General features: G+C 36.5%; 1 protein-coding gene across 6 annotated transcripts in view; it reads left to right on the top strand.

The window, feature by feature from the left end:
- CDC42BPA (CDC42 binding protein kinase alpha) overlaps positions 1 to 27151 on the top strand; it is a 189524-nt gene that overhangs the window by 44529 nt on the left and 117844 nt on the right. For all 6 annotated transcript variants that reach the window (XR_012632934.1, XM_074897332.1, XM_074897329.1 and 3 more), the window contains exons 3-4: positions 16773 to 16864; positions 23074 to 23157. Coding sequence is in view for 5 of the 6 variants with exons in the window: in XM_074897332.1 (XP_074753433.1) it covers positions 16773 to 16864; positions 23074 to 23157 (176 nt within the window). In the remaining variant the exon portion in view is untranslated. The remainder of the gene's footprint in view (positions 1 to 16772; positions 16865 to 23073; positions 23158 to 27151) is intronic.

Genomic DNA, 27151 nt, shown 5'->3' with positions numbered 1-27151 from the left:
TATCGGCACAGGACCTGGGCCACAAGAATTTGGATGTTTCTGGGATAAACTTTACATTTCCGTCATTTCCCCAGACAGACTGAGGAGGGTACAGCTGTTTGGAGTGCTTCAAGATTGTCTCCAATGTGCTTGAGTTCAAAAAACTACTGGGGCTTTAAAAAGCAGAGCACCTCCTTGAAGGCTGCCTTCATCCTTATGTCTGCTCAGACGTCTGTTGTTTTGTTGTGGTTTTTTTATTATTTACTTTTCTCTCAGAGGATTCTGTGAGATATATAAATATCTTCATCTGGCTATGGAATTGTATTAAGATATATAGGAATCTAGATGCTTCTGTGGGAGGAACAAACCTTTCAGAAGAAGGTTTTGTTTTGTTTTTTCTTATCTAAAAAAAAAAAAATCCATGTACTGTTTAAAGGGGATGTTTGACCAACAAAGGTAAACAGCAAGGCTAATTACTAATACTATTTTTTTTTGTTAAGTGTGGTGCTGATTTAAAAGCAAATTGGGCTTTCCTTGATACCTGCATGGGCTTGGTGTAGTGAAATTGTGAAATTTCACTTATACCCTAGAAAATCTAGCTCTTAGGTTGCTGCAGAAGTTGTGTTATGATTGGAGGACCGAAACTCATTTTCAGAACCATATGTCACTTAGCCCCTGAATTTTGCAAATTCAGCCTCTCTTGTGGAGGATTGTTCAAATGACACTTTTATGCATTATTTTTCAAGCTATTCTCTCTGACTCCCATAGAAAACAGATGGTGCTGCTCAAAAGGCAGCTTACACGTGAGAAGATTTTTTTTTTTTCTTCCTTTTTTGTTCTTTTTGGGATTTGTTTGGAAGTAATAAGTTGGTTTAAGAAACTTGGTGTTTCCTACAGGCATGTCCTTCCTCTGGAAATTTCCATTTAGTGGAATATACATATATATGTATACATACATGTGTGGGTACACACACACATATGTATAAATAAAAATTTTTGTTAGCTTAGTTAACACAGACTAGTCCCTATTATGGACGAGGAATAGGCTTGGTTGTAACTCCTTCCCTGATCTATATCATAATTGCATTATCACAGCTACTTCCTCTTGAGTGCAGCAGCCTGTTTGCTTATTGGGATTCAGCTAACTGTAATAAAATTTCAGCCTACCCGACATTCTTTACAGTACATGATTGGAAATTAATAGATTGACTTTCAGCTGGAGAGTGTATATTTTTTGGTCCCCTGGTGATTCAGACTGCTAATTTCAGTAACTTGTTGATCTCCTGTGGTGGCACTCGTGTCAAGCTTGAATTCTGCCATTTTACTTTTAGGCTGCAGGACAGAGTTTTCAGGAGGTAGATGTGGATGTGCAATTTAGATTTTACGAAAAATAAAAATTAATTTTTTTGCCCATCTTAGATGTTATGGAGTTGTGTTCATTTTCTGTGTTCTTAAGTAGAATATCTAATAAGTCAGAAATTGTTTTGCATACTTCCTCAAGCCCTTGGGAATAAATTTCATTAGGCCTTGATGATTGAAGCATATCTAATGCATTTTCTTGTTTATTTAATCTTTGTATTGATATCAGCAGAGGTATTTGTGATTTGATTGAGCCAAAAAAGTTGAAATGCCTTATCTGTAGAAAAGTTGTTCAGATAAGGCATGTTGGTTAGTACACTGTGGGGAAACCTGCTCTGCCCTTATTTCAGACAGCTAGTACTCACCAGTCTAGTAACTTTCACAAATACTAAATGCACATTTGTTCTAAAATGTACTAAAATAAGTGTAAACAGGCAAAATACTACAGTGTGAGTGGTTCTTAGCTTAACAGATGGAGCCTAGGCAAGCTATACTGCCAACTGGTAAGACTGAGGAAAAGCTAAGGTGAATGTTGTCTGTTTTGATGACTAGCAACCCAAGTTACTGACAGTCACTGTTTCTTGAGTTCAAGTTGAATTCTTCTTGAGATTCAGAAGGATTTTAAGATGATGGCATCCATTTATCGTGAGGTTTGTAAAGAAATACTTGAACACAATGTGGGTAAAAAGTTTGTGCGTTTGTACACTTAACTGATTAGTATTGGTGCTACTATCTTCGAGCATGAATTAAATCAAGTCCTAATGTTGGGTTAAAACAAATGCATTTTCCATTCTTTCTTGCATGCAATAGTAGTTGATTTAAATTAACAGTTGTGTTGACCTAGAGATACTGTTGACACTTGAAATAGTACTGAGTGGTTCATTAGTTGAAATTTATAAAGGAGCAAGAGGTAAGATTTATCTCTACAGTGAATATTGGTCCTTTGTATGTTGGTACATAGAGGGGAGGCACTGCACTGTGGCTTGTGCAGAACACGGGGGAAAAATACCAACTAGGCAAAACACATAATAACTATAACATGCAGTAACTGACTCCAGCAGAAAGGACCTTTTGTAAGGGTTGTGTAAGTCATCTGAGAAAGTTTGATGTTGGATGAGTTTTGATATTCAGTATCCCAACAGCCTCGTTGTAAGGTGGATAAGTTGGTGTTTGATGCAAAGATTGAGAGATTTACTTGGCAGTGCTCAGAAGAAACTGTAGGAAAGTAATCTGGTTTTAAACTTCCCTCAGCGTAACTTCAGAGAAGCAAAATATGAAGTAGTAGTAGTTGTTAACATATGCCACTGAACTCACTCTCTCCAATGTAGGATCTGTTTTATTTATAATGTTAAAATTGCATTATCATTGGAAGGCGAGACTTTTGTGATTAAATGTATATAAATACCCGTTTTATTAAATCAGGAACAATCACAATTAAAAACAAGAAAATAAATGGTTTGAACATTTCTGATGGTGCATTATATCAAGGTGCTCCCTATCATTAAAGTTTTGTTTATCCCTCTGTGAGGGGTATGCAATTAATTACAGACAAAATGAGGCGTGAGGAAGTTGAGGGTCTTGGACATCTTTCTAATACATCAGTGAATAATTAATTCGCGTTCTGTGAAATGTTCTTTCTTTTGTAATGAACCCTTGTGTACACAAATAAATTTCACAACTCTAATTCTGTCTTGTCTGAAGTTGGCAGTTTGCATCGGAGTTGACAGTTATGTGGTCACAGATGTCCTGTTGATTTCAATAGGAATTAAGTGTTTGCATTCCTCTGAGGATTTGGGGCCCAAGATATCTTGAAAACCCATTGCAGTAATTTCCCCAATGAATGTGTATTAAATTATTTTCCTAGGAGAAATATTCTGTGGATGTCAGGTTTCTAGAGAAAGGTTTCTCAGCTTTGTAAAGTGAGATCTCATGTTCCTATTAATCATCTTTCCCATATTTGTGTGTCAAAAGAAGTAGTAAATCAGAGTTGCTACCCTTGGAGCTGCCCAAACTTTATGCAAAATATTTGTCTATTTTTTTTCCTTCTTTTTTAAATATCTGTTTGATTACTTCCTCCAGCTCTCAAGCAGTTGCATCTGTTGGTTATGCTAGGAGTCTGGACACAGACTCTTGATTTAAAAAACTCCAGAAAACAGAAAAACAACAAACCCCCAGATGTCATCCATGAGCAGAAGTGACTAATAAAGCTTGGTTTCCTGTTAATTGTGCCTTGTGGTTGATTAGAGTCCCTGAGTTAAAGGTTTTGTCGCAGTTACAGCACCTGTATGGGAAGATGTCTGCTCCCGCCCATCTGTCCTGTTCCCAGGGTGTTACCCTGGGATTAGCAAGCAAGGGGATGGTGCTGTAGGCTGCATGGGTTTAGGAGTCTCTCCTGCCACACGCCTACCTTAATGGAACATGCAAAAAGTGAATTGTCTTCAAAATATCTTCTGCTTAGTTATCTGATTCAAGTCAGGTGCTGGGTAGAAGTTACGAGGAGACCTGGATGCAGATGTGCGCTGTGACAGTGGAAGTGTTGCTTCTGTCATCTGTGTCACTCTCCTGACAGTAATTAAAGTATATTTATGTGTAAGGGTTTTGGTGGTGGTGATGGTGCTTGGTCAAAGTGATTAATTTAAAAATAAATCCAGGTCTGTCTGAGAGCAATTGTAAATCTGGAGGACAAACCCCAAATGTTTCTGAATACCGCCTCTCTTACAATTCTTTGAAGACTGTATTCTGCCCTTCTGGTGGGTTCGCTTTTTATGGACTATCTGTAAGAAAATGTACACAATGGCTATTGTGAATACCAACCTTCCATTTGTTGCTGTATGTAGAATTTTTAATTTATCTGCCACCATTATTTGAAAAAATAATAAGAAAGTAATCCCAAAATACCTTATTGTATGAAGGAGTCCTTTCCATTTAGGCAGTTAGATAAGCAGCCCATTTCCTCTGAATGCATATTGCTCAAGTTGCTTATAGTAGTGCTGTATCTGGACTGAATTCAGGTTTTCCAGGTGTGTGTTGTACAGATAATTTTTGAATGCACTTTGAGATAAACTTAGAATATTTAAACAATCAGTTGAATATTATATTTGAATGATAAATAGAGAAAGATTTAGGTGGAAAGAGGTATCAATATAGGTAGGAGTGGATGGGTTGAATCTGAGTTGTTGGGGGCAAATGCATTTTGAATTCTTACATGTGTTGCATAAGAGTGCTAAATTTTCCCTTAATTTCCCTTCCCATTTGACATGGATTTAGGCCTAAGAATATTACATTTACTTTCAGTAATCAGTTTTATTTACTAAGATACAACTAGAGAATCTGAAAAAGAGCAACAAATTAAGGGTTTTTTGGATGAGCAATGATGTGAAGCTAAGCTAAAACTCATAGGAATGTATTGTGGTAAATTCTGAGTAAATACAGAGTAGTAAACTAAAAATGCTTGTTAATAAGGACAAGAGTTGCCACACTTTCCTAAGGATATGAGATCAGAAAAAAACAATGTTCAGAGTGTGGGAGGGGAAATGTTACAGTTCTCATGTTTTTCATAATAGTTAGAGAGTGCAGTGTGTTATTATGGAAGTAATCTAGGTTTGACCTAGGACTTGACCCATTTGTCAAGAATGGTTTAAAAGTAACAAGCTCTGTTTGGCAATTACATGGATGGGTACACTTATGACCCATACCTTCAAATATAACTAATTCCAAATACACAATTTGAGGCTTCATTATGTCTAATCTCCATTTTTAGTAATAGTATTTTGGTACTGTTTTCATATGGATAAGTGTTTGTAGGATTCGGACTTGAGGAAGTTTTAGCCATCTTTCACGTTGTGTTGTTAAGCTTACGGTAATTAAATATCTTGCTCTAGAACACAGACTACAGTCTGGAGGAAGAAGAGCTGTCATGACCAGGTGTTTGAACTGAGGAATCTTGCTGAACAGGGAAAGATGATGAAATAATTAAGAAAATTGGTTTAGTCATATAATATGGAACATACATTATCCATACTAAAAAGAAATATTAATGTTTGCTTGCATTTTACTGTGAACTACTTAAATTGCTCTTTTGTGAACTGTAGAACAAGGTGACATTCGGAAACGTGAGATATGAATTCACCTCCATACAAGTACTTTTTCATAGAACAGCCTTCTATAAACTAATTCCGGAGTGAAAAGTCATGCATTCCTAACATTCATTTTGCTTATGATTTAATTATGACTTATGTTTTTAAAATGTTTTATTATCTGTAACTGGAATCCATTTTTATTAAAGTGCAGTTTCCATTTAAGTATTTATATTAAGTAACTAGACTGATAATACTTAAAAAGTATAATCACTAACTAAAATTTGTGTATGTTACCTACTTCTGAAGTGTGGTTGCTTTATTGAGGTAAATGAGTACACTCTCTCTCTCCTGAAAACCAGTGTGTTTGTGTATAAATTAATAAATATGTTCTGTGCTCTTCTGAAAATGTGTCCAACTTCCTTATTATCCTATTACTTATCTCAGACTTGTTCGTGTGTGCTATGTCTTGCCTCTTAAGTTTCTAGTAAATAAAACTTTTGAGATAAAACTTGGGTAAAAGCATTCAAAGAATTTTTGGAACTCAATGAATATTTTTATGCATTTAGTATCACAACTTGTGAAACATTTCTTCAACAATGCATTGGATGCATACAGGACCACCTCTCCTGACCACATTTGGGGAGAAAAGCATGCAAAATTTTGAAAAGTTGTCTAGAATTTGAAGATGAAGAACATTTTTAATTGATTTTAATTATTTTTGATTAGTTTATAGTTTGAAACAATCCTTCATTTACAGGAAGAATGTTAATTTCACTTGCTGTTACCTCATTTTCTCTTAAGCTGCTAAATAAAATAATCATATCTTGTTATAAAATTATTGTATTGCCATAGAAAAATTGCCTTTTATCTATGTAGCAATAAGCCAACCCTTCAATCTGTGTAGACTATCATAACAGGGATTCAGCAGTGCAACTCTGTGTTACTATAGGGAGTAAGATTTAAAAAATATTTAATTTAGGCTCAGCCCTGCAAATAAGAGTTCATGATTTTGAGATCTCTCTTATTTCTGACTTGGCATTGATGGGGGTAGTGAGATAAATGATGTGCTCAGTGGCATGGAAGTCGTTTCAGATGTACTGCTTAGTGAATCCAGTCACTTAATTCATTAGGAACTCTGAAGGCTTAATTTGAAACAATATGCCCTTAAAGGGTAGTCTGAAAACCTTTTTGTGTTTGGGTAACATAAGCATAAAGGGGCCTAAAAACCTAACAGAGAAACAGAATTTAAAAAAATCAGTTAAAGCTTCTCTTTGGTTTCACAACCAGTTGGGTCCATCAGTGATCTTGGTTCCAGAATTATTCTTTACTGCATCCTTGGTGATACAAAGCGGGTGCGAATCAAAACAAAAGGGCTGTGGTGCAAGAATCTCTGACGTGTGTGCAGACGTGCACACAGACATATGAGGTTTATGTAGGAACTTACTACTTACAGAAAATACATCCTAGTCTGATAGTTATGGGTGTTGGGAAATATATTTGTCTTCGTCAAAATCAAGAATCCGTTGAAAGTTTGATTTATATTAATGTGGATCATTGATCTTTTTGAAGTAATAATAGATTTTAGCGATTAAACTGCACTGGAGATTGAATGATTAAAATTGACATGAGGTAAAATGCGGTCAAAATAAAAATATCTTAATTGGCATTGTTTTACAGCGATCACTTAATCAGGAAGAAAGCGAAGATGATTGTAGTTGAGAAATAGAGTGCCGGATCTGGTGCACAGTTAGATGCTTAAGCATTATGATATGGTCTTTATTCTCAGGTGGGCCAAATCAAGTTTATTATAGGCAATTCATATTCTAATGGCAGTGAACTTTCAAATGATTAATTATCTTCTAATTACATTAGTCTTAAGGTAACTCTGAAAGCATGGTGATGTTTTAGGATCTCTGAAGATCTTTAAGGAGTGTTGTTAGTTTAATAAAGGATTACTGTTAAAGTCATAACTCTCTTAGAGGTAGCAAAACTAAGAAGAGTTCTTGCAACATCACATTTTTTAGAATTACTTCCTTTTTATCATTGTGTCAGTGCAAAAGAACCAGGCAATAAGGAACATGTTCAATTGCATTACACAGCTTGAACACAAGGAAGCAAGCAAATGAATACTTTGCAGTTCTTACAGCAGAAGTAATACAGGGTGATGGCATTAAAATGGTGTGAGGTATGTGTGAAGTGGGAGCTTAAGCTGTGGAGGTTGAAAAATTTCTGTGGACATAGGAAGAGTGTTTTGTTTTCTTCAGTGACTGTGAACTTTGAGTAAAAAGCAGTAGAAAGACTGCAGCAGTGTATTTTTGTTTTTCATTGCACTTGCAGCTTAACATTCAAAAGCAACATTTGACTGTGATATATTAATGCAGTGCAATACAATCTATTTTCTTATTTTTACTAGTTTCTGAGTAACCCACAGAATGTATCAGACAGTGTAAAACTAATGCAGGCAGTGTTCAAAAGTAACTTTTTATTTGGATCACAAATGCTACTTTAAAAATATATGTAATGAGTGGTTACTTCTAAAGAAAATTAAAAATCTGACTGTAAAACGTGTAGTATTGTAACCTAGGCAAAATTCCTTCTCAGGATATTAAGTTCCTAATACTGGTTTTAATATTTCCATTTGACTTAAGTCATATCAGAGTAATTATTGCTTTTATGAATTTTGAACTTCAATTCAGTATCAGGTATAGATCATGAATGCAGGACTTCAAATAACATCTTTCATTTCAAACGCTGTCCAGAAAGGCAGAATTAGGAGTGCAGTTGTGCACAGCTAGGAGTGTAATTGTGCACATTTGTACGATATTCACTATCCAAAGTTGTTTTCCAGTCCTGACTGGGACTTTTGAGATCTGTTGCATTGCAAATAAAAACAAGTGTTGGTGAAACCTGCTGTATACGAAGGGCTTATGATCAGGTTTATGCCATGCTTTTAGAGAGGAAACATGGTATGTTGTTACATGATAGGTCAGTTCATGTAGTGGGTGCATGCCTGCGACATCCTGAGGAAGAATTTCCCTGCTGTTAGAGCTCAGCTGCGTTACTAGCTGCCTGCTGGGAGGGTAGGCCCTTGTGGCTTGCTGGGAAGTGTTTGCAATGATGGGCAGCAAATTTGGGAGTAAAAGCACCGTGATGGAGGAGTGAGAGACAGGACTCAACTGATTCATGTGCTGCGTGAGACTTGACAGATGTGCATTTTGACAAGTTCTAAGTGTAAGTATAGTTAAGAATACATGACTACACAAACGCGTCATTTTAGAGGAGAGTTTGTGGAGAGCCTGCTCACCCCCCTTCTCATGTGGTTTACAGCATATCCTTTAACTAACTAAAAGAGATTAAAAGTGCTTTCAGTTTTACAGAGCTTTTACAACTTCTTTTCCTTAGAAATGAAAATGAATAATGCTAGTTGTTCACCTAAGATGTAATGAAACTCACTATCAGCAAAAAAAATCAAAAGTCTGACCTCAGTATATTTGCTTTATATAGATGACTGTAAAAACGGTCTTTCCTTTTAATTAAAATTCTAAAGTAAAAGGAAGGCAGGCTGATGTGTAGCTGAAGTCCTTGTTTGTTAGTCACAGCTTGATGAAAATAAAGGCGCTCAAGACTAGTGTGGTAAACGGAGAAAGAAAATCTATCAGGGAATTTGAGAAAGGATAGTGACAGGGCATCCTGCCTTGCATTTTGGAAGAGAGACTCCAGCTGGGTTGATCAGAGTTTGAAAGGAAAAATAAGAAATTATAGAACTAGCAGGACTTTGCTCAGATGGTAGCTTCTGTGATCATCAGGGCAATGGGATGGGGACCTGGAGACAGAGAGAGACATGAGCAGACCTATACAAAGAAGCAGGCGAGGTACAGTTGTGGAGAAAACTGAGGAGGCTGTGGGCAGAAACCATCAGGTGTGGTGGCAAAGCTGTATGGGGACAGGACAGAGTGATAGTGGATGATGAATCTTGTGGGAGAGGTTAGGACTGAATAGCTGAGAAGGAAAGCGTTGGGACGAGGAGTTCACAGCAGAGATGATGTGAAACTGGATCATGTATTTGTGAGAGGCAAAAGAACGGAGTGTAAGGCAGGCTGCAGTATTACACAGATGTTTTGAGTATCCCTTAAAATCCTTCTTTAGCTTCAGAAATGGAACGGGAGACTCAAAGTGCTGTGAAATACCCAGGAAACTGAGTGCAGGCCCTCATTAGTGCCAGTCCACACAGCGACAACCTGCAGCACTGGTCCTTTAGTCAGTGAGGATCATGTACCAGGTATCTGTGTTCTGTGGACCAACATTGCTAGCTGCCTTTTTTCTTTTTGTTTTCATCCCCCCTGGCCCCTTGAATTTGCTCTGTGGTTGCATAATAATAATTTTTTTTCTGTGATATTCATTGACACAGAATCTTTCATAAACAGTAAGATAGTATTTTTCAAGAGTCTAGTCAGATTAAATGGTGATATCTCTGTTTTACATAATAAAAAGTAATGTATTGAGGGACTAAGAATTTTACTTAAAATATTAATTTTTGATGCCTGGTTGATTTTGACTTTTCAGAACATTTAGTAATTCTAAACACAGGTCTGATTGATTTTATTTACAGCTTAAATGTCCAGCATTTTTCGGCAGTTAGATACCAGCATATTGAGTTACATGTCAAATATTGAGGAATGTGAAGTTTCAACTTGACTGTCAGAAGTGTGATTTTAACTGACTTGTCTCCAGCTCTGTGACAGTATGAGGCATGGAGTCTAAGCAGTATTCTGCTTTATAGGTGTAGGACCACCTTTCTCCTTTTCCTTTGTTAGCCTTTCAAGTTTTGTAAAGATCAAGATCCATCAGCTCTTGATTTGCTCACAGAGCATTTCCACCCACTGTAGTAGGTGGAACAGGAGTCCTACAGTAAAGATTTTACTGACCATGCTACAAGCATTGCATCAGAATTCCAGTGCACAGCAGGATGAATTAAAGTTCGGTATTTCACTCTGCTGCTAGTATAATAATATTTAAACATAGGGTGGTTCACTGAAATTCTTGTGACTAGAAAGAATGGTAATATAAAAAAATAATGGCCATATCTTGATGTGGTATAGAAGTGTTGCCCAGATCTGCTGTGGGCGTTTCATGAATACAGGTATTACTTTTCATCTGAGTCTGGGGAGGGCAAAAACAGAACTGCTCTCATAAGTTTGGGAAAGATATTTCTCTCCCTGATTTTAAAGTTCCTGTTGAAGAATCTTTTGTGGTAGCTGTAGCCAGAGATGGCTGGATGGTCTCCACTTGACCTAGATGAGAACAGAGTACTGGTTGTTGTTTTTTGTTGGTTTGTTGTGTTTTGGTTGTTTTTTTTCCCTCCAAGATGAATAGGATCCAGAATATTGTGTCCATACCATAGTACAGGAATTTGTGGACATGCTTTTCATTCTTGGAAAATGCCAGATTCTTAACTTGTACTTACAGATGTTGGCACTTAACTGTTCATCAGGAAAAACATCTTAAAAATGTTCTGAGGGAGTGAAAACTGAATCTCAACTGTTAAAACTGAGAAGGGTATTTGTGGCTTGTATTTTTTTACATTGCCTTAACTAATGCTCTGTGGTTCAGCTGCTAACACTGTAGTTGACAGCGATTTGTCCCAGGTTTCCTTCAAAGAGTTGGCAGAAACTGCAACAAAGCTTTCTTGTGCTGTTTTGCCCATCTTAGGTGGGTGGAGAGATTTCTGTCCTCCCTCAGTTTAATTAGGCGTTAAACAGCTCTTATCTTGCTGATTGTCAATTATTTCTCCTTTGTTTTGAGAAATACTGTTTATTTTGGGGGGAGTATTCTGTCACACCTCCCTTCTGGAGTTTTTTTGAAACCTCCAGTTATGGTCTGTCTTAACTCAAAAATGCTATTTACACATTTCATAATCACAGCTGATAGAAGCCAGTGGAAAATAAATACTTTGGGTTTGGACTGAGTCTGTAAAATAAAAACACTTGTTAAATTCCTTCCAGGAATTTAGCAGAAACTTCAAAACTGGAGAATGTTTTTAAAAACAAAGCTATCAATGTATATTATTCTGCTTTGTTCTTTTTTAAAAAAAAATATTTTTTTCAAGGACAGCATTAGGAAGATTTGGAGAGCCTTCTGGTATTCAGTTAAGTGACAATCTCTTAAGTTATATGGTTTTTCTCCTTTACGTGGGAAAGCTCTGTATGTATTTTTGTAATTATTTTTAACTAGTGAAGGAAAGGTGTTTTTTTTCTTGAAATGGCAAGCAGCTAGTTTACCGTGGTGGTTGTTTTCTTTTCCAATCTATTTCCTTCATAATGAACTTTCACCATTGCTGTTGACAATTCTGGTGGATACAACTTCTAATTTCTTTGTCTTTGGCTTGACAGAGTAGTGCAGTGGGCAGAAGCCTGGGTTTGCAGAGTGATACCTGAATCACTAAGGAAGCAGGTTTTGTAATTCCTCTGGGACGTGGGTATCTTACTGAGACCTGCCAGTCAAGGATGCAGTCTTCCATCTGAGCAGTTAGCCAGCCTGTTTATCCAAAAAGCAGCTAAGACACCAATGAGGCACCAAGAGGAATTCCTAAACGCTGTCCTGTTCTGTATTGTTTTCTATTTAAATCAGTTGTGGGGACCCATTTTCAATTGCTGCTCCAAGTCTGCAGCACTTCCTTTAAACAGTCAACATGATCTTCATCTCCCTTTAGTTTCAATCCATGCCTACAACAGCTCTGCTTTGCTGCAGTGCTTTGTTTGGGGGGCTGAGAGGCACTAGCAGGTGAGAGAGAAAGGAGGAGCTCACCACGAGCTCCCTGCCCTGGCCAGCAGGTTAGCCCTAAAAAATACGAATTTCAGGGATCACCCTGCCCAAGCTCAACAGGCAGAAAGTGGGAGCTGGAAGGAGAGCGAGCAAGGCAGGAGCATGAGACTTAACTTTGCAAAGAAAGCCTCAGTAATGCTGTTCTGTTATCACAGTACATAAACTGTCTTGGGTAATCAACCATGTCACCATGTCACTTGTCCTCCCTGTGTCAGCTCCTTAGGAGATGGACTTTTATTTCCAAGAGTTTAAAAATGAAACCCCTTGGTATTAAACGTGCTGTAAGTAACACTAGTAACTGCTTTCCTCCCCCATAAATATGATAAACGGACTATTGAAGCACAGTGTTGCTACTGCAGAACCATTGTTTTGCTTCTTTTCTGCTGGACAGTTGGAGTTGTAATAAAATCCTCCCTTTTCAGGGCCAGAGGGTATAACATATGCTGCTTAGTATGCCTGCTTTGGTAGCTGCAGTCCTGCTGACTGTTCTATGTGCTTAACATGTTACTTCAGGTGAAGTTCTAGTGAAATTTCAACCAGAAAAACCCTTAAATTTCAAACACTCGTAGAATTCTCCTTTTACTGATTTTTATTTTTTGAATGCATTGTAAGCATAAATGGAATGAATGGCTAGAACATAAATGTGGGGAAAACCCACAAAAACTTAAATAACTTGAAGGAATAGTCATGACGGGTTCACCTTGTTTGAAAAAACAGCTCAGCTTACGATTTCAGTACATTGGTTCCCCATGAGGGTGAATTGGGTGATTGGTTTTTCTTGCCATGTGTAATGGATTGCAAGTGCAAGAATCTTGCCAAGTGGGTGGTGGTGCAGTTTTCCCAGGCAGTAGCCTCTTCTGTAGACTGTATGACTTGTCATTTTGTGGCTGTAGAGAACATCGGGGCAAATTTGCAAGTTTTAAACAATGAATTTTGGTTTCTGCTGAGTTGAAAAACCAGGAGGAGCCAGGGGACATGCTGCTCACACTTACCCTCTGGTTTGGAGGAGGCAGAATTTGATTTGGCAGAGCAAACTACTGGTCCCTGGTATGTATCACACATGGCTAGCAACCTTGAAAAGGGATGTCTGTTTGGAAAAAATCAGCTATCCCTCTGTGTATTTCTGTAGGTTGAATGAAGTACCAAAGGAAATGCCCATACAGCCTTTTGCTCTCAAAAAGCTGTAAAGACAGTGTATCACTCTGTCACTCTGGTATCAATGATCAAGGAAACTGCAGCTCCTTCTGAAAAAGAGGGTGTTGTTTTCTGTTAACTTCATGATAATCCTCTTTAGGGGGATGGGGATGTAAACAAGGGAGGGCTGTGTACCTGTATGTTTTAAAACAGCTGTGTTGCAGAGACCCCATTGAGCACATTCATTTTGAAAACCGTTCCCTGACCTCAGAGTTTGCTGTCTTTATAACAGCTCATATGACATTGCCAAACTAGTTGCAAGAAGTCTGCCTGTTAACCTCATAGTCTGGAAAGCTGGATGTATGAAACGGCTGTCTGAAGATATGCCTTCCAAGACCCTTGGCCAGGCCAAGTTTTCTGTACTTAAGATTGCTGTTGCCACAAGAACAGCAGATGTTTGCACAGCAGACAAACAACGTTGATGATAAAGCAAATTGACCTTTTTTGGAACAAGCTATTTGGAGCACATTCCTATGGCAATTTTTTTTTTTTTCCCCTTCATTCTTTTCTTTTCTTGGACTGTATGTTTCTTCATAAAACTACTTGGCTATACATTGACATGTTTGTTGCTAGAGAAGATGAAAAAATGTAAAGAGAAGAATTTACAAACTTTTCCACTAACACTGATATTACAAATCATTAAACCTAGTCCAAACCTATTTTTGTCGGCTGTATTTTACTGAAGTAGTTATAATGATGTTTATTTTTCCAGTGTCCCTATGGGAACCCTGGAAGATTCCAAAATGTAATAATTAAAGAATGACAGGCCTTTCCTTACAATATAAAGTGAGGAAGAGTTCTGTGGTTTAAACAGCTATGCTGTTGCTTGTTAACAAGATATTTTGCCTTGTAGTCTAGCCAGGCTTATAATTGTCAAAAAATGTTGAAGTCAAGAGCTACACGTTTGTTTTCAATCAGTTGTTTTTCAAGTTAAAAGGCTTTAATTGCTTCTTTTAATTTGTTCAGTAGTATTTGTCAGTAGCATTAATATTCGTATTAGATCACTTGGTACAGTACAGCTGAGACTATGCCAATAAGGCAGTACAGTTTGTTGTTACTTATTTTTTCTATTGCAAGACCTTTCTTTTAAGTATAAAAGATTAACTGGAAGTTTGGGTAATCTGATAATTTGAGTAATTACTTCTGTTTATATTCTATTTTTAAAGTATTTTAAATGTAATATTAAACCCTTATTTTAATTGTATAATTAAATATTGTGAATAAAATGGTTAAAAATTTCAAGTAGTAATATTATTAATGTGAAAAATCTCACTCTTGTATGACTGCATCCTTACTATTTGGACCTAAACCCTAGGGTTTTTATTCATAAGCTTATGTTCCTGTAGTTATAAAAAATAACAGCTGTAACTCCTATTAGAGAATTGATTTCTGGCATCTGAGGAGTTTTAGAGAGAATTACTAAATTCAGACTTTGGAACCTCTGAGATTTTAAAACGATTTCATCTATTGTACCACTAACATTAGTGGAGGTGTGCTGTATTGCTTAACAACAAGATTTTTCAGATGTGATTTACAGTGCTAACTTAAGGACGAGGATAAAGAAGTTTTTTAGGTACTGAAAAGACAGGTAACATGACTCAGTTTATAAAATTACTTTGCTGAATAGTAGGCAGTAGGCTTCTGAACAAAATTTTTGTAGTGTCTTGAAGGGGTGTGTGCTAATATCAAAATTATAAATTGAATGATGGGTTATCTGTATCAGTATTAGGGTTTTTTTTTTTCACAGGATTAGTTCATAACGTTAGAAAGACAAAATAATGAATTCTAGGAGAACCCAAATCACGTTTCTTACATGTGTCTGGATATAATTTGGGGTTTTTTGTAGCTTTTGGAGCTTTTGAAAAGCAATTCTCATTTCTATTCAGAAACATTATTCTGAACAAATTGTTCTGCAGTATGATGCCTTTTACAACTCTTCACTGCAAATAAAGCTGTACTAATTCCATCAGCCTCTGTATGGATAGAAGTGGACGTAGATAGTCCCTGTACCATGAAGGCATAAGCTAAAAAGGTTTTTGTGGACCATGTAAAATGTCTACCTTAAGATACGCTTTTTTGTTTCTGTCTTGATCCAGGTAAGTGTGTTCAGTGGCTTGTCTGTCACAAAAATACTGGCCCTGTTTTACAGATGTAAAACTCTAGGTGAAGTATCTGAAGCTGCTGGTTTAGGATCATTGAGAAAGACTGCCTTTGAACCAGAAATTGAACTTAACATTTTCTGAGACCCATTCCAGTCCTGTGTATACTGGGTTTTACAACCATCTTTAGGGACAACTTTTATGAGCAATACTCACTGAAGCTTCTGTTTTAGTAATAGATTTCATTAGTGTAAAGTATAAAACATGATTTTAAAAATAATTATTTTCAAAATAACTTATTTTCCTTCTTAAATTATTTCAAGTTCGGGGATTTTTTTCTTTTTTACCAAAGGTTGTGTTGTGTGGTTTTTGAGGTAGAGTTATCAGTAACTTGGATGTTTTTCATGCAGAGGGCATGTATTAATGAACCAGAACTCCTTAGTTGTAGTGATAACTGGGGCTGAAAGAAGGGAACAGTTCTCCTGATACTGTTGCGTTGCAAAGAACACTAGGGTTAGTTACCTGGCTGGAATACTATACCTTATTTTGCTTACTGCTTTCAAAGACATTTTAAAAGAGGGGAAAAAGAAGAGGGAAATAAAGGTTAAGTTTATATATGTAGGTTTTTTCCACTGAATATGTTAATAATGTCTTGAGTACAACTGTTCTCACTTCCAGAAGCCAAGAATTGAGTGTTAAGTGTCCCCTGTCTTGAAGAAATGATCTCCAAAAATATTGCATAATACATCATTTAGGCCAGTATTGCCCTTCCAGTTATCAACATTTTAATTTTTCATTGAATACATTATTGTTTTGCTGTTTGGCAGAGGAATTAATATTGTCCAAAGTGAAGTCCTCGTTATATTTGCTTTTGCAACCAGAGTTAACAACATACAGCACAGATGCAGTGGATATCTATGATCTCTTAAAAGACTGTAGAAAAATAGACAGCTTGACTATTATTTTTATTTTGAATTTAAAAAATAGCAAAAGCAAGACTTACTTAATAAACTTTTTCTCACAGCAGTTTTGGCTTAGTTTTTACTGGTCATTATTTCTAGCTTTAAACTTCACTATATATTACATTAGGGAATATAGGCATATAAGCAAAAAAGTCTGGTTTTAGGGCTCTGATTACATCTATTTTATGTTACTATTGTTGCTTGTTTTTTTGATTTTGGTGTGGTGTGTCTTCGTTTTGTTTTGGTTTTTAAATGATTGATATTTTCCTTTGTTTCAGCCAAACCTTTTACATCTAAAGTGAAACAGATGCGACTACATAAAGAAGATTTTGAAATCCTGAAGGTCATTGGTCGAGGAGCCTTTGGGGAGGTATGTATGTGAAGGAGGTGGAAGGAAGGGTTTGAATAACGTTTTTGCAAATTTGCAGTACTGAGGAGAGACAGTTAATAGCAATACACTGATGTAGAGGTTTTTGCATTATTTAGCCATAATGGATATTGTAGGTCTACCTAATGTTTGATGCAAATACATTTTGATTTATACTTTCTTTGACAGCTCTTTTTAATAAAGCCTTCTGAGGGAAAGCAAATTCACATGGATTAAAACACCATGTTTCAACTGCCTGATGATAAATCATTTACTTGACTAATTACTTCCAGTCAGCAGGTGGAGGACAGCGAGTTACTGATGGTATAAAGATCTAGCCATTTCTAATCATCCTAATAACTAAATAGTCTGAAAGTAGTTTTCAGCAACTTAAATTGCCAAACATTCGATTCCTGTCACTTTGTTTCCTATTTTTAATGAGTGTTTGAATATTTTTCCTGTATTTCTTTTGAAGAGTTTATCAATTGTTAGTTTCTTTTTCAGTTGTCACCTACTGCTATCAACCTATACAATTTTTTCACTGCTTCTGATTAAGCCATCTTTTATTTGAGGTTGTCAAAGAAGGCTGTCGATCTCTAGGTTTTACACTAGGATGCCACATTATATAGGTTGAGGAAACTTGAATAAATAAATATTAGGCTTCTTCCCCTTCTTAATCATATTAGGTGCAGGTGCTTGTGCTTTTTTCTTCTTGCACGACACTATGTATGTAGAAAGATCAACCTAATGTATAACAGTGCCTTGAATTTTTGATAGCCAAATACACTACAGAAGGGGATAATATGTAAAGCTTCTGCAGAGGGTCCTCCATGCTGCCTGAAAATATGTGTGAACTGAAACCTAAGTATAAGAAAAAGATTTTCTAATGTCTTCATTGCTTTTGGAACTGGGAATGTTTTGGGTTTTTTTTTTTTCCAGTTCTCTTTGGTATGAGAGCATCTCTAGAGGCTCTGTGGCATATGACAGAGAAGAAGAGTTGAATTTAGGTTCACTTACATGTTTGCATCGTGTATGAAAATTAGTCTTTACTGGTCTGCAGTTATGGAAGAATAGACTTCTATAAGTAGTATATAAGGAACAGAAGTTTTTGTGGTTGTGTATGTCACTATGTACTCTGATATCTACATTCAAATATCATCATTGGGCAACTGTAAAAATAACAATAAAAGAGTAGTATTTATTTAGCTACTTTATCACTTTTGGTTGGTTTTGCTCCATCTGGAGTAATTGTTCTTTATAAAGGAGGCTGAAGTTACATGTGGATAATTTATCTTTAGTCTGAACCTCTGCCGCAAAGAGAATGTTGTATTCTCTGTTTTGATGTAAAGGCTTCTGCTTAAAACATCAGCTTTTTTCTGTGCTGCCATAGTAGTTGCAGCTGAGTTCATGTACAGATTGTATGAGATATAAGAAAAATCACTGATGTTGCTGCTTTCCTGGCAGAAGAATCATATGTGAAACCTGCCTTGCATTGTGTTTCTAACAGAAGCCATTTTTGTCTGCTAAAGCTCCACAGCAGCTAAACCACAAAAACTAGTTCCGTCTCAGAAAGCTTCTTTGTGGTGAATCATCCCGTGAATAGTGAGAGTGTAACTTTCCCCATGCTCTTCTGGGGACAGCCTGTGTAATTGGTTAGATCTCTTCTTTTAGGAACAGTGGTTCCTTTCTAGTTCCTTATCTGAGAAAGATAGCATGACTCTACTTAATTGTCAAAATCTTCAGTAAGGGGAAAACTGAAGTTCTGCCAGTGAAGGTGTTTGGTTTTGTGTGACCTTAAAGTAGGACTTAGTAAATATTTGCAAGGATATATGTAAAATTTTATTACTAAATAAGGTAAGTTTCAAGTCCTACATGGACATTTGTCTGAGAAAACAAGTTCTGTATGACATTTCCAGTTACCCTTTAAAATAACCAATAAATATCCAAACAAGGTTGAAAAAAGGACCGCCAAATTCTACTACTACTTACACCACCAAAACCTATAGTAATATTACATTGCAAAATACTTGTATGATTCGGTAGACTACAGCAGTTTACTGAGACAGATTAAGAAATCTGGAAGAATGTATTTTCTTTCCAGCAAGTTATAAATGCTCTAGGTTACTGGGAGGAGTAATTTTTGTCTCCTGAATCAACATAATTCTGAAATTCTGTAGACTACAAAGTTAGTGCAAGTTTTCTTTGGCATGGTCTCAAACTCGTTCTTATTTTGATTTTACGCTACTCAATTTCTTCAATTTGCATAGTCAAGAAATATTTCCCTTTTTGTTTTTACAAGTTTGATGTAGACAAAAAGTATTTTAAACTAGTTATTGCTTATAACTGTAAGAGTTCATTGTTCCTAGTTTTCTTTTTCCCCTACCCTGCTTGCTGTCAGTCTAAGAATGCTTCCTTTTTGTCAAATTAATGACATGCCCTTCCCTCTGCATGCATACATTTACTTATTTAAAATTTCATGTAAAGGAGAGTGATGTCTTTAGAAAACACAGATGTTTTGCTTGGAGGAGGAAAATTATCTTTATAAAATTAATAATGTGGGCATCATGTGTTCATTGTGCTGGCTTTGGGCAGCATGGTCTGAAAAACTTAAACAACTCTAAACAAGAAGACTTTAAACTTGGGATTTGAAGAATGCTGCTAGGAAAGGTGAAGCATCTGGACAACAGCTCTTAGTGTCTCAGCAGTATAGAAGTGCACCTTATTGAAGGGTCTAGAAAAGAAAGTTCAGTGCTTGCTTATGCAAGCAAATGTTATGTTATGTTGTTGATATTTTGAAGATGATGAATTGTGTAGCTCTAGGAACTAGTTAGTTACTCTTAAATTTTGGCATCCAGTTACGAACAGTAGCATTTCCTCTTCCTCTTTCTGGAGAGGAGCCTACTCTTGATGGACAAGAAAATCAATGCTGAGTATTTTTCTTATTTTTCTTTTTTTTTAAATTTCATTTTTAATAGCTTCTGTTTTAACTTTTTTCTGTGTGAGGCTGTTACTTTTTAAGCAAAGAAAATGTTCAGACATGTACTGTAGAGACAAGTAGCCGAGTTTGGGGCAGAAGGTGTCTGACAGCATGCCAGACTGTACTGCTGTTTGTGGGAAATACGGAAAACTCTTGGAAGAATGGGGAAAAAGAAAAATATCTGACTAAACCACGATGTTTACATCAGCACATACCAATCATTTTTTGTTGGGCTGCTCACAGGAAAATATAAATTTAAAAAAACCCCTACACTTAAAAGTCCAATTTTAAGAAACTCCAGTAGCAAGACATTTTAGGATAACTAGATGGGAATGATTACCCGCCCTTCTATCTTGACAGCTTCACTGGGGAAGGGAGAAGATAAAAACAGCACTCTGTGTATATGGGCCTTTGTGTACAGAGTATGTACCTCTGTGTGTGTATGTAAACGCTGCTTGGGTCTGTAATCATGTTTCAGAATTTTTTGTTACAATTAGAAGATACATCAGACTGCTCATTGCTAAGTGTCAGATTTTTCTTTCACAGTCCCGAAATAAGCATTTTAGAATTTACTTTCATAAAGCATGGAGACACCCCCCACCCCCCCCACCCCACCCCCCCCCAAAAAAAAAAAAAAAAAAGAAGATGCTGTGATAACAGAAAAATTATGTTTGTGATCTTTTTTGTGTGTGTGTGGTGGTTATTGATATGGAATATCATTAATGTCTTGCACAGACTAAAAGGCTGCTCCTGACTAATTGTAAACACAGCTGGTAAACATGAGTCTATTTTTGTTCTTTAGTCACTATTCAATACTATTACACATTCACAGAAGGTATCAAGCCCTTGATCTTGTAATTGAAAGCCTATGCTCCAGCTGTTAACCAAAGGCAGTGCTATAGCTCTCTTGGTTGTGTCCAAGTGAATGCTGGATAGGAGACGACAAATTTAGGCAGCTGTGCAATTAGCATATGTCTTTCAATAAGCAAGTCTTCTGTAGAATAACACAACCTTTACTAAGCGAGCTACAGGCAAGAAATGAAATCTTGAAGTTGGACCGGAAATACATGTATTTTGTCTTATGCCTCTGGCTGCCTATACTACAGTGGTTAATGGTGGGGAAAAGGTTATTTTTCACACTGGTCAGTCGCAGCAGTCTAGTCAGCTCTAGGACCAACTCTTTTAATTTTTCCCTCCAACAGTTGCAAAACTCTTAAAGGTCTTTAGGGCAGAATTGCATTGTAGCTTCATACCACAGACTGCATCATGCAGGGGGGTGGGGTGTGAGGTATGCGTGTCCCTGTCATCCTAGACATGATATAGTTTGAATGCTGACTGGTTTCAACGTTAAGGATTTCTCCTCCTGACATTTCTTATTAGAAATCAGTACAGATATGGCTTATCAGAGTTTCAAGCTACTTTTAGCTAATAAAATAAAAGGAGAATCAAGATTCAGATCCACATTGTGGGTTATATATCACTGCAGACGATTCATCTTTCCTTCTTAAAGAAAATTGTGATACTCAGTCTTGGGGACCATACACATAAGAGTAGACATTCTTTATGAATTAAAATTAGATTACAATCTAAAGTAATAATTTGGTTTTGTGTTTCAAATCTGAAAGTACCTCGAGGGATCCCAAGTCTGGACTTGAATCTCAATTTTTATGCATGAAGTAACCTTTAAAAATTTCAGTTCATAAACTAGTTTAAACAAGCAAATGTATTACCTTTCTGTCTTCTCTCCTTTTTTTATTCCCCACCACTTCCACTGCCCTGCGACCCCAGAAGGCAGCAGTGTCAAGAGCAGGGATGATAAACTGATGCTGCACATATGGGAAGTGACAGCTGCTTCATCTATTAATCTATAGCTAAGCAAGAGGTACACTTTTAGATATGCTTTAGTTTAGACATCTGAGTATTGCAGTCCTCCAATCTGCGCTTTTGCCATGTTCATGAAGCTGCTGCAGCTGATGACATATTTGAAGATGGTTGAAAGAGGTTTGCATGACACTTTCTTCAAACTGTCTGATCCTGTATTTTCTTCTCTCTTATCACTGTCTTCACACGTAGCTGGTTTACTGATTATGAAAGAGGTGGAAGGAATGTAGGATTCAGATTTAGTATTTTTTTGTCACTGGCCTGCAGGATCAAGATGATGATCTGTGTGACAACATGTTGGCTTGTAACCAGATGCACACAGAATTAAACTTTTATCTGTTTAAGCCTTAAGATTTATTTCTATAGGAAGAGTTAGAATTGGATAGTTGGAGGATGGTTGTTTAAATCTATTGATTATTGAACTTTTATATAGTTGGGATGGTAATGTAGTGGTCTGGTCTAGCTCTGAGTCTGTGACAGATTCATGGTCGTTTTGGGTATGACACTGAGCTTTCCATACTCAGGGAAGCCTGAACTGTGAGAACATGTTTGTGTAAACTTCTACTCTCCCTTTTTTCAAATAATACTCTGTGTTAGCTTTTATTGTAGCTAAACAAAATGGTAATCTCAGAAAAGGACTGTGTTGGTTGGCTTTGTTAATTTATTATTATATAGGCCTATGCTATCTAATGTTTCAGAAGCAATGAGAGGGAAGAGGGGGCTTGTGTTTCCTAAGTTTTACTTCTCTAGAAAATGTGGATTTCACTGTTCCCCTGTCGCTGACAACAGACCTAACTCACTGAACTTCAGGTGGAAAAATGTGAAGTAATACTTTACTATATTTTTGAAGAAAGTCTAATGCATTATTTGAAATGACGGTGGAAGTTGTTTTATGACAAACCTACAGTCTAATTTGTGTCTAAAACCTAGAAGATATTGTTTATTTTACTTCAGAAACTCCTACATTGTTGTCTTTTCTTGGCACTTCTGTAATTTAAATTAGTGTGTAGGACTGAAGTCCAGGAACATAAAGTATACAGCCAGTGATAGTGTCATAATAGTATGATAAAACTGGAAGTGTGATGGTGAAAAATACCATTGTTCATCTACAGTCACCTAGAAAAAAAGATACATAATGAAAGCTTAAAATAGACTTGGAACATTTGCAGAATAAATATCCTGTACTGTTGTGATGGTACTCTTTCTTGATGGTGATGGTATGGTATTGTATGGGTAGTAAAGCTAATTGTCCAGAACACTGAAGAAGAAAACTCCAAAACTGCAAGGTTTCATAAAAATGAAAACAATATGCATTTTTGTGGTTTAACATTTATCTTTCATTTATCTTTTCTAGGTTGCAGTAGTAAAACTGAAGAATGCAGATAAGGTTTTTGCCATGAAGATACTTAATAAGTGGGAGATGCTGAAGAGAGCTGAAGTAAGATTACAGTAGTGTTTTCCATAATCATGCACCCTCTTACACTGCTGAATTGTTACTTCTCTTTTCACAAGACTCTGTGTAGAGAGGGATTGAGGAGGTGCTTCACTCCTTACTGACAATATGAGTTTAGTATTGAAATGAGCTTAAAGCAGTTAATCAGAAGGGTTAAAATGGCATGGAATCTTGACTTAGATAGGGATGGGTGTTTTAGACATTATAACCTTCCTTTAATTGCTCAAGAATTACCAACTATACAAGCAATCTTTTAATGCATTTATTTCAGTTAGGAATGTAGTCTTTAGCAAGTATTTTCCATGGTGAAGGGTAATTACTGAGCTGTATCTCACCAAGCTTATTAGTTTATCAGTAGTTAGAACTTAGTCCAGGTAGTAGATTTCGTAGATTAAAAATCAGAAAGATAAAAGTTTCAAATTAATTTGAGTTCATGTTTCATAAAAATGTTCAACTACAAAAATCTGTGATGCAAGGCTCCTTGTTAAAGCTTGAGTCCATTCTGTGTTCTGAAAAAAATGGAACAGTTCTCTCACCAGTCCTGCTTTGCCTTGGGTTCCCATTTTCTTTATACAACTCCACTCTTCATAAAATCCTCAATACATTTCCCTGGACTCCTGTGGAAGGAAACTTATAAAATGCAGGCTATGCCTGAAGACTTGTGTTATAATTTTAAACAGAACATCTATCTAACTCTTTGAATTGCTTTGAAATTCTTCATATATGCATACTAAAAACAAACTGAAAAATAGATTCATAAAAATATAACTCGGTGAGTTACAGATACAAAGTTGCTTTAGCCATTGGGTTTTCTTCAGTTTGGACAGTGCAAGCACTATCTCAGTGTCTCTCCCAACTTGTCTGATCAAATTATCTCTAGCCTCAGTTTTTATTTGAGACTCCTACTTTGCTACTCTCAGACTACCTTGCTGTTCAGTTGCTTTCAAGTTTATTCTGATTTCTGCGTTTATGCTTTAATGATACCTTGTTAGGAAATGAGATCAATGGGAAACCATCACACTTTTAAAAAAATAAAAATGTATCCAGACAAGTTAAAGCCAATTTCTGATGTGTGCACATCTTGTCTCTTTTAATGAAAATGTTACCACATTAAGAGGTATAAAGGGCATGCAGATTGTGGTTAGATGTACACAATGTGTTCCCTCTTTATCTAGAAACTATTCAGATACTGAGTAATATGGTGCTAGTCTAGGTACAAAGAGGTATTTCTCCCCATGACAGATGTCATTATTGTAAGTTTTATTATTTCAGTGAAAAAGAAAGGACCAGAAATAAAGTTCCACTCTATTTTTAAATGTACCCTTTTAAAGTCAGTTTAAAGCTATTTCTTTCCATTATAATACAGTTATAAATAGGTTTGAAAGATTCTTTTCTATGCAAGGTATTAAAAATACTCTTCCCATGGGTCCAGCTGAATTTCTAAAAGTCTGAACCATTAGCCTAAAAAGAACTACAGCTATGTTTTTCTATGTATTTGTAACCTATGGGTATACAGTGGAAACAAAACCATCTGGAGTGAAAATGCATTAGAAAGCACGACCTTCAACAACTGTAACCTGTCATTTTTAAACGTTGATGAATGCATCTCACTTGTTACTACTGCTAGGGAAAATGACCTATTTTGGCTCTGTGAGCAATGTGCTGCACTAGCACTGAAATACACAGGAAGATCACACAGTCCAAAATTGCAAGACAAGCATATAGGTAGGTGTATATGTAAATGGCCGAAATAAGTTGTTCATATATCCCTCTATCAACTCTGTGGGAAGTGGGAGTTATTTGTAAAAACAGAAGGGAGTATGTACTCAAGAGGCTTGTGAATGCCAGGTTAAGGTTTATGACTTCAAGCTTTGAGAGTAATTCTGTGCAAAAACTTCGTTAGAATGAAATTGTACAAATTGTGAGGTCAGTGTTCTCTTTCCTATTATAAAGAGCATAAGTTTTCCAAATACTTGCCCCTGTTGAAAACTCTGAGATGTGATGTAGAACTGGGGACATTACTGATACAAGGAGTACATGAAAGTGTGCAACAGCTTGCTGTTACACTCCTAGACCTGTTACCCTGAGTGTTGACAATCACTCACAGTTATGTGTGTGCCATGGTGGTGCCAGATGAAGCTTAGGAGAGACCAGGACAAATACTATGCAGCATGGAAGCAGTCAGCACTCCCAGAAGGTGCTAACTCTGAGCTCTGAGGTCATGAGCACCAAATAGCTGAGCAGCCCGAGTTCTTTGCTGGTTGAAGGCCCTGGTAACAGTACAGATATAACTAAGTTGGCTTTGCTGTGACAGAGAGTTGGATCAGATGACCTCTGGAGGTCTCTGCCAACAATTCAAGGAGACTGTGCTTAGGGAAGGTGAATTGTAATGTTGAAATAATGAAAGGCACAAAAAAAGGCTTAATTTAAAAACATAATTGAGCTGTGTTACAATAATTACAAGAACCATTGCTACCATCTTTTTTTTTTCTTTTTTTTTTTTTTTCTTCCATGAATTAATAAAAAGCCCATGAACCACTTAGACTTTATGGCTGTTACTGTCTCAGCTGTGATCTACTGTGGTAATAGTGGTTCCAGTCAGCTTTAGGCATGCTGCCAGAGGTGGGTGTCTAGAATGCTTAAGGAATGCACAGCCTTTTGTTAAATCATGGCAAAACCAAGTGGAATTATATAAACTCTCTAGTAACTAATCCTGTGAATTGTGTTATTAACAAGTAGAGAAACTATGTGTCATTTATCCTTGTGAAAACAAGAGTTCATAGTATCTCTCTCTGAAATATGTCAAGAGTTTACAAACAAGGAAGGAAAAAAAATCAAGCTGAAGCATAGAGCAGCTTTTCTTCCTTCTGGAGATCATCCTTTCTCCTTCTCCCAACAGCAAGTCCATTTTTTATTTATTTACATTTGAGGGTATTTGTTTAAAGTATGTTTTGTTATTTTCTCAGATTTCACTGATTTATCTCATGCGTTGTGCTATGATTAAAGTATACCATCTATCTTTTTCCTGATCTGCATTATTCTTACTCAGTCTATTCACCAAAACAAGACTTGGTATGGTTTATTTGCCTGGAGGAGGGAGTTATCTGTTTTTATTGCATGTATTCTTGTGCATAGCTCAATCTAAAATGATATTTTGTTTTTCATTCTTCACTCTCCAAATCTCACAGCCAACAATAACCATGACAGAGTTCTGGTATTTGCCTATTGGTTTTGGAAATGAAATTGGAAAAGTGGGAAAAAAAAGTATTTGGTTTCCTTTAAATTTAGCTATCTCCTAAGATGGGAGAGACAGAGCATGTTTCAAATCGATGAAACATCTTTGTGAAGTAGCAAAGTGTGATGGAAGAGATTATGGTCTATGTTTTTCTCTAACTCTCCATCTGCCTTCTAAATAGAGCCCATAAAATTATTATTCTTTCTTTTACACTATCTTTTAGAGCTTTTCTGAACTAAATTGTGTGTTGGCTTTGCTATTTGGTACCTCTTATTTTCTCATGATATTACTTCAGAACTCTGTCCCTTCAAAAAGTTTATCATATTTCTTTGCTGTAGTTTCTTTTTGGCTTCTCATCTGTTTGGTCAATTTTCCTCTGTTATTCTGCAAAACTGCTTTTGCTGAGGTGTTTTGTTCACTTCTTGGGGCAGACCTCCACTTATTTAACTGCCTTGCTTCTTTCCAGTTGATTATTTTCTTCACATTAAATGTTCTTTTGTTTCATATGAACCTGTGTTCTCCTTCTTCTCTTAGGTATTCCTTAGCATTTCTTGACAGTTCTTGTTCCTCTTCTGTTCCACTTGCTGTGAAGGCACTTTTTGCCACCTGTGTTTCTTTCCAGTATATTGAGGCGATGTCCTCCTGGATGTCTTATCAACAGCTTATATCTGGCAAGAGCAATACTGAGTTCTGTCCTACCTTTTCTGAGCAAAAAGTGGGGAGAAAACACCAGCTGGTTAATGA

The sequence above is a fragment of the Athene noctua genome, chromosome 1, assembly GCF_965140245.1.
Source record: "Athene noctua chromosome 1, bAthNoc1.hap1.1, whole genome shotgun sequence".
NCBI lineage: Eukaryota > Metazoa > Chordata > Aves > Strigiformes > Strigidae > Athene > Athene noctua.
The sequence above is the reverse complement of the archived record's forward strand: the minus strand, read 5'-3'. Positions and strand labels throughout refer to the sequence as shown.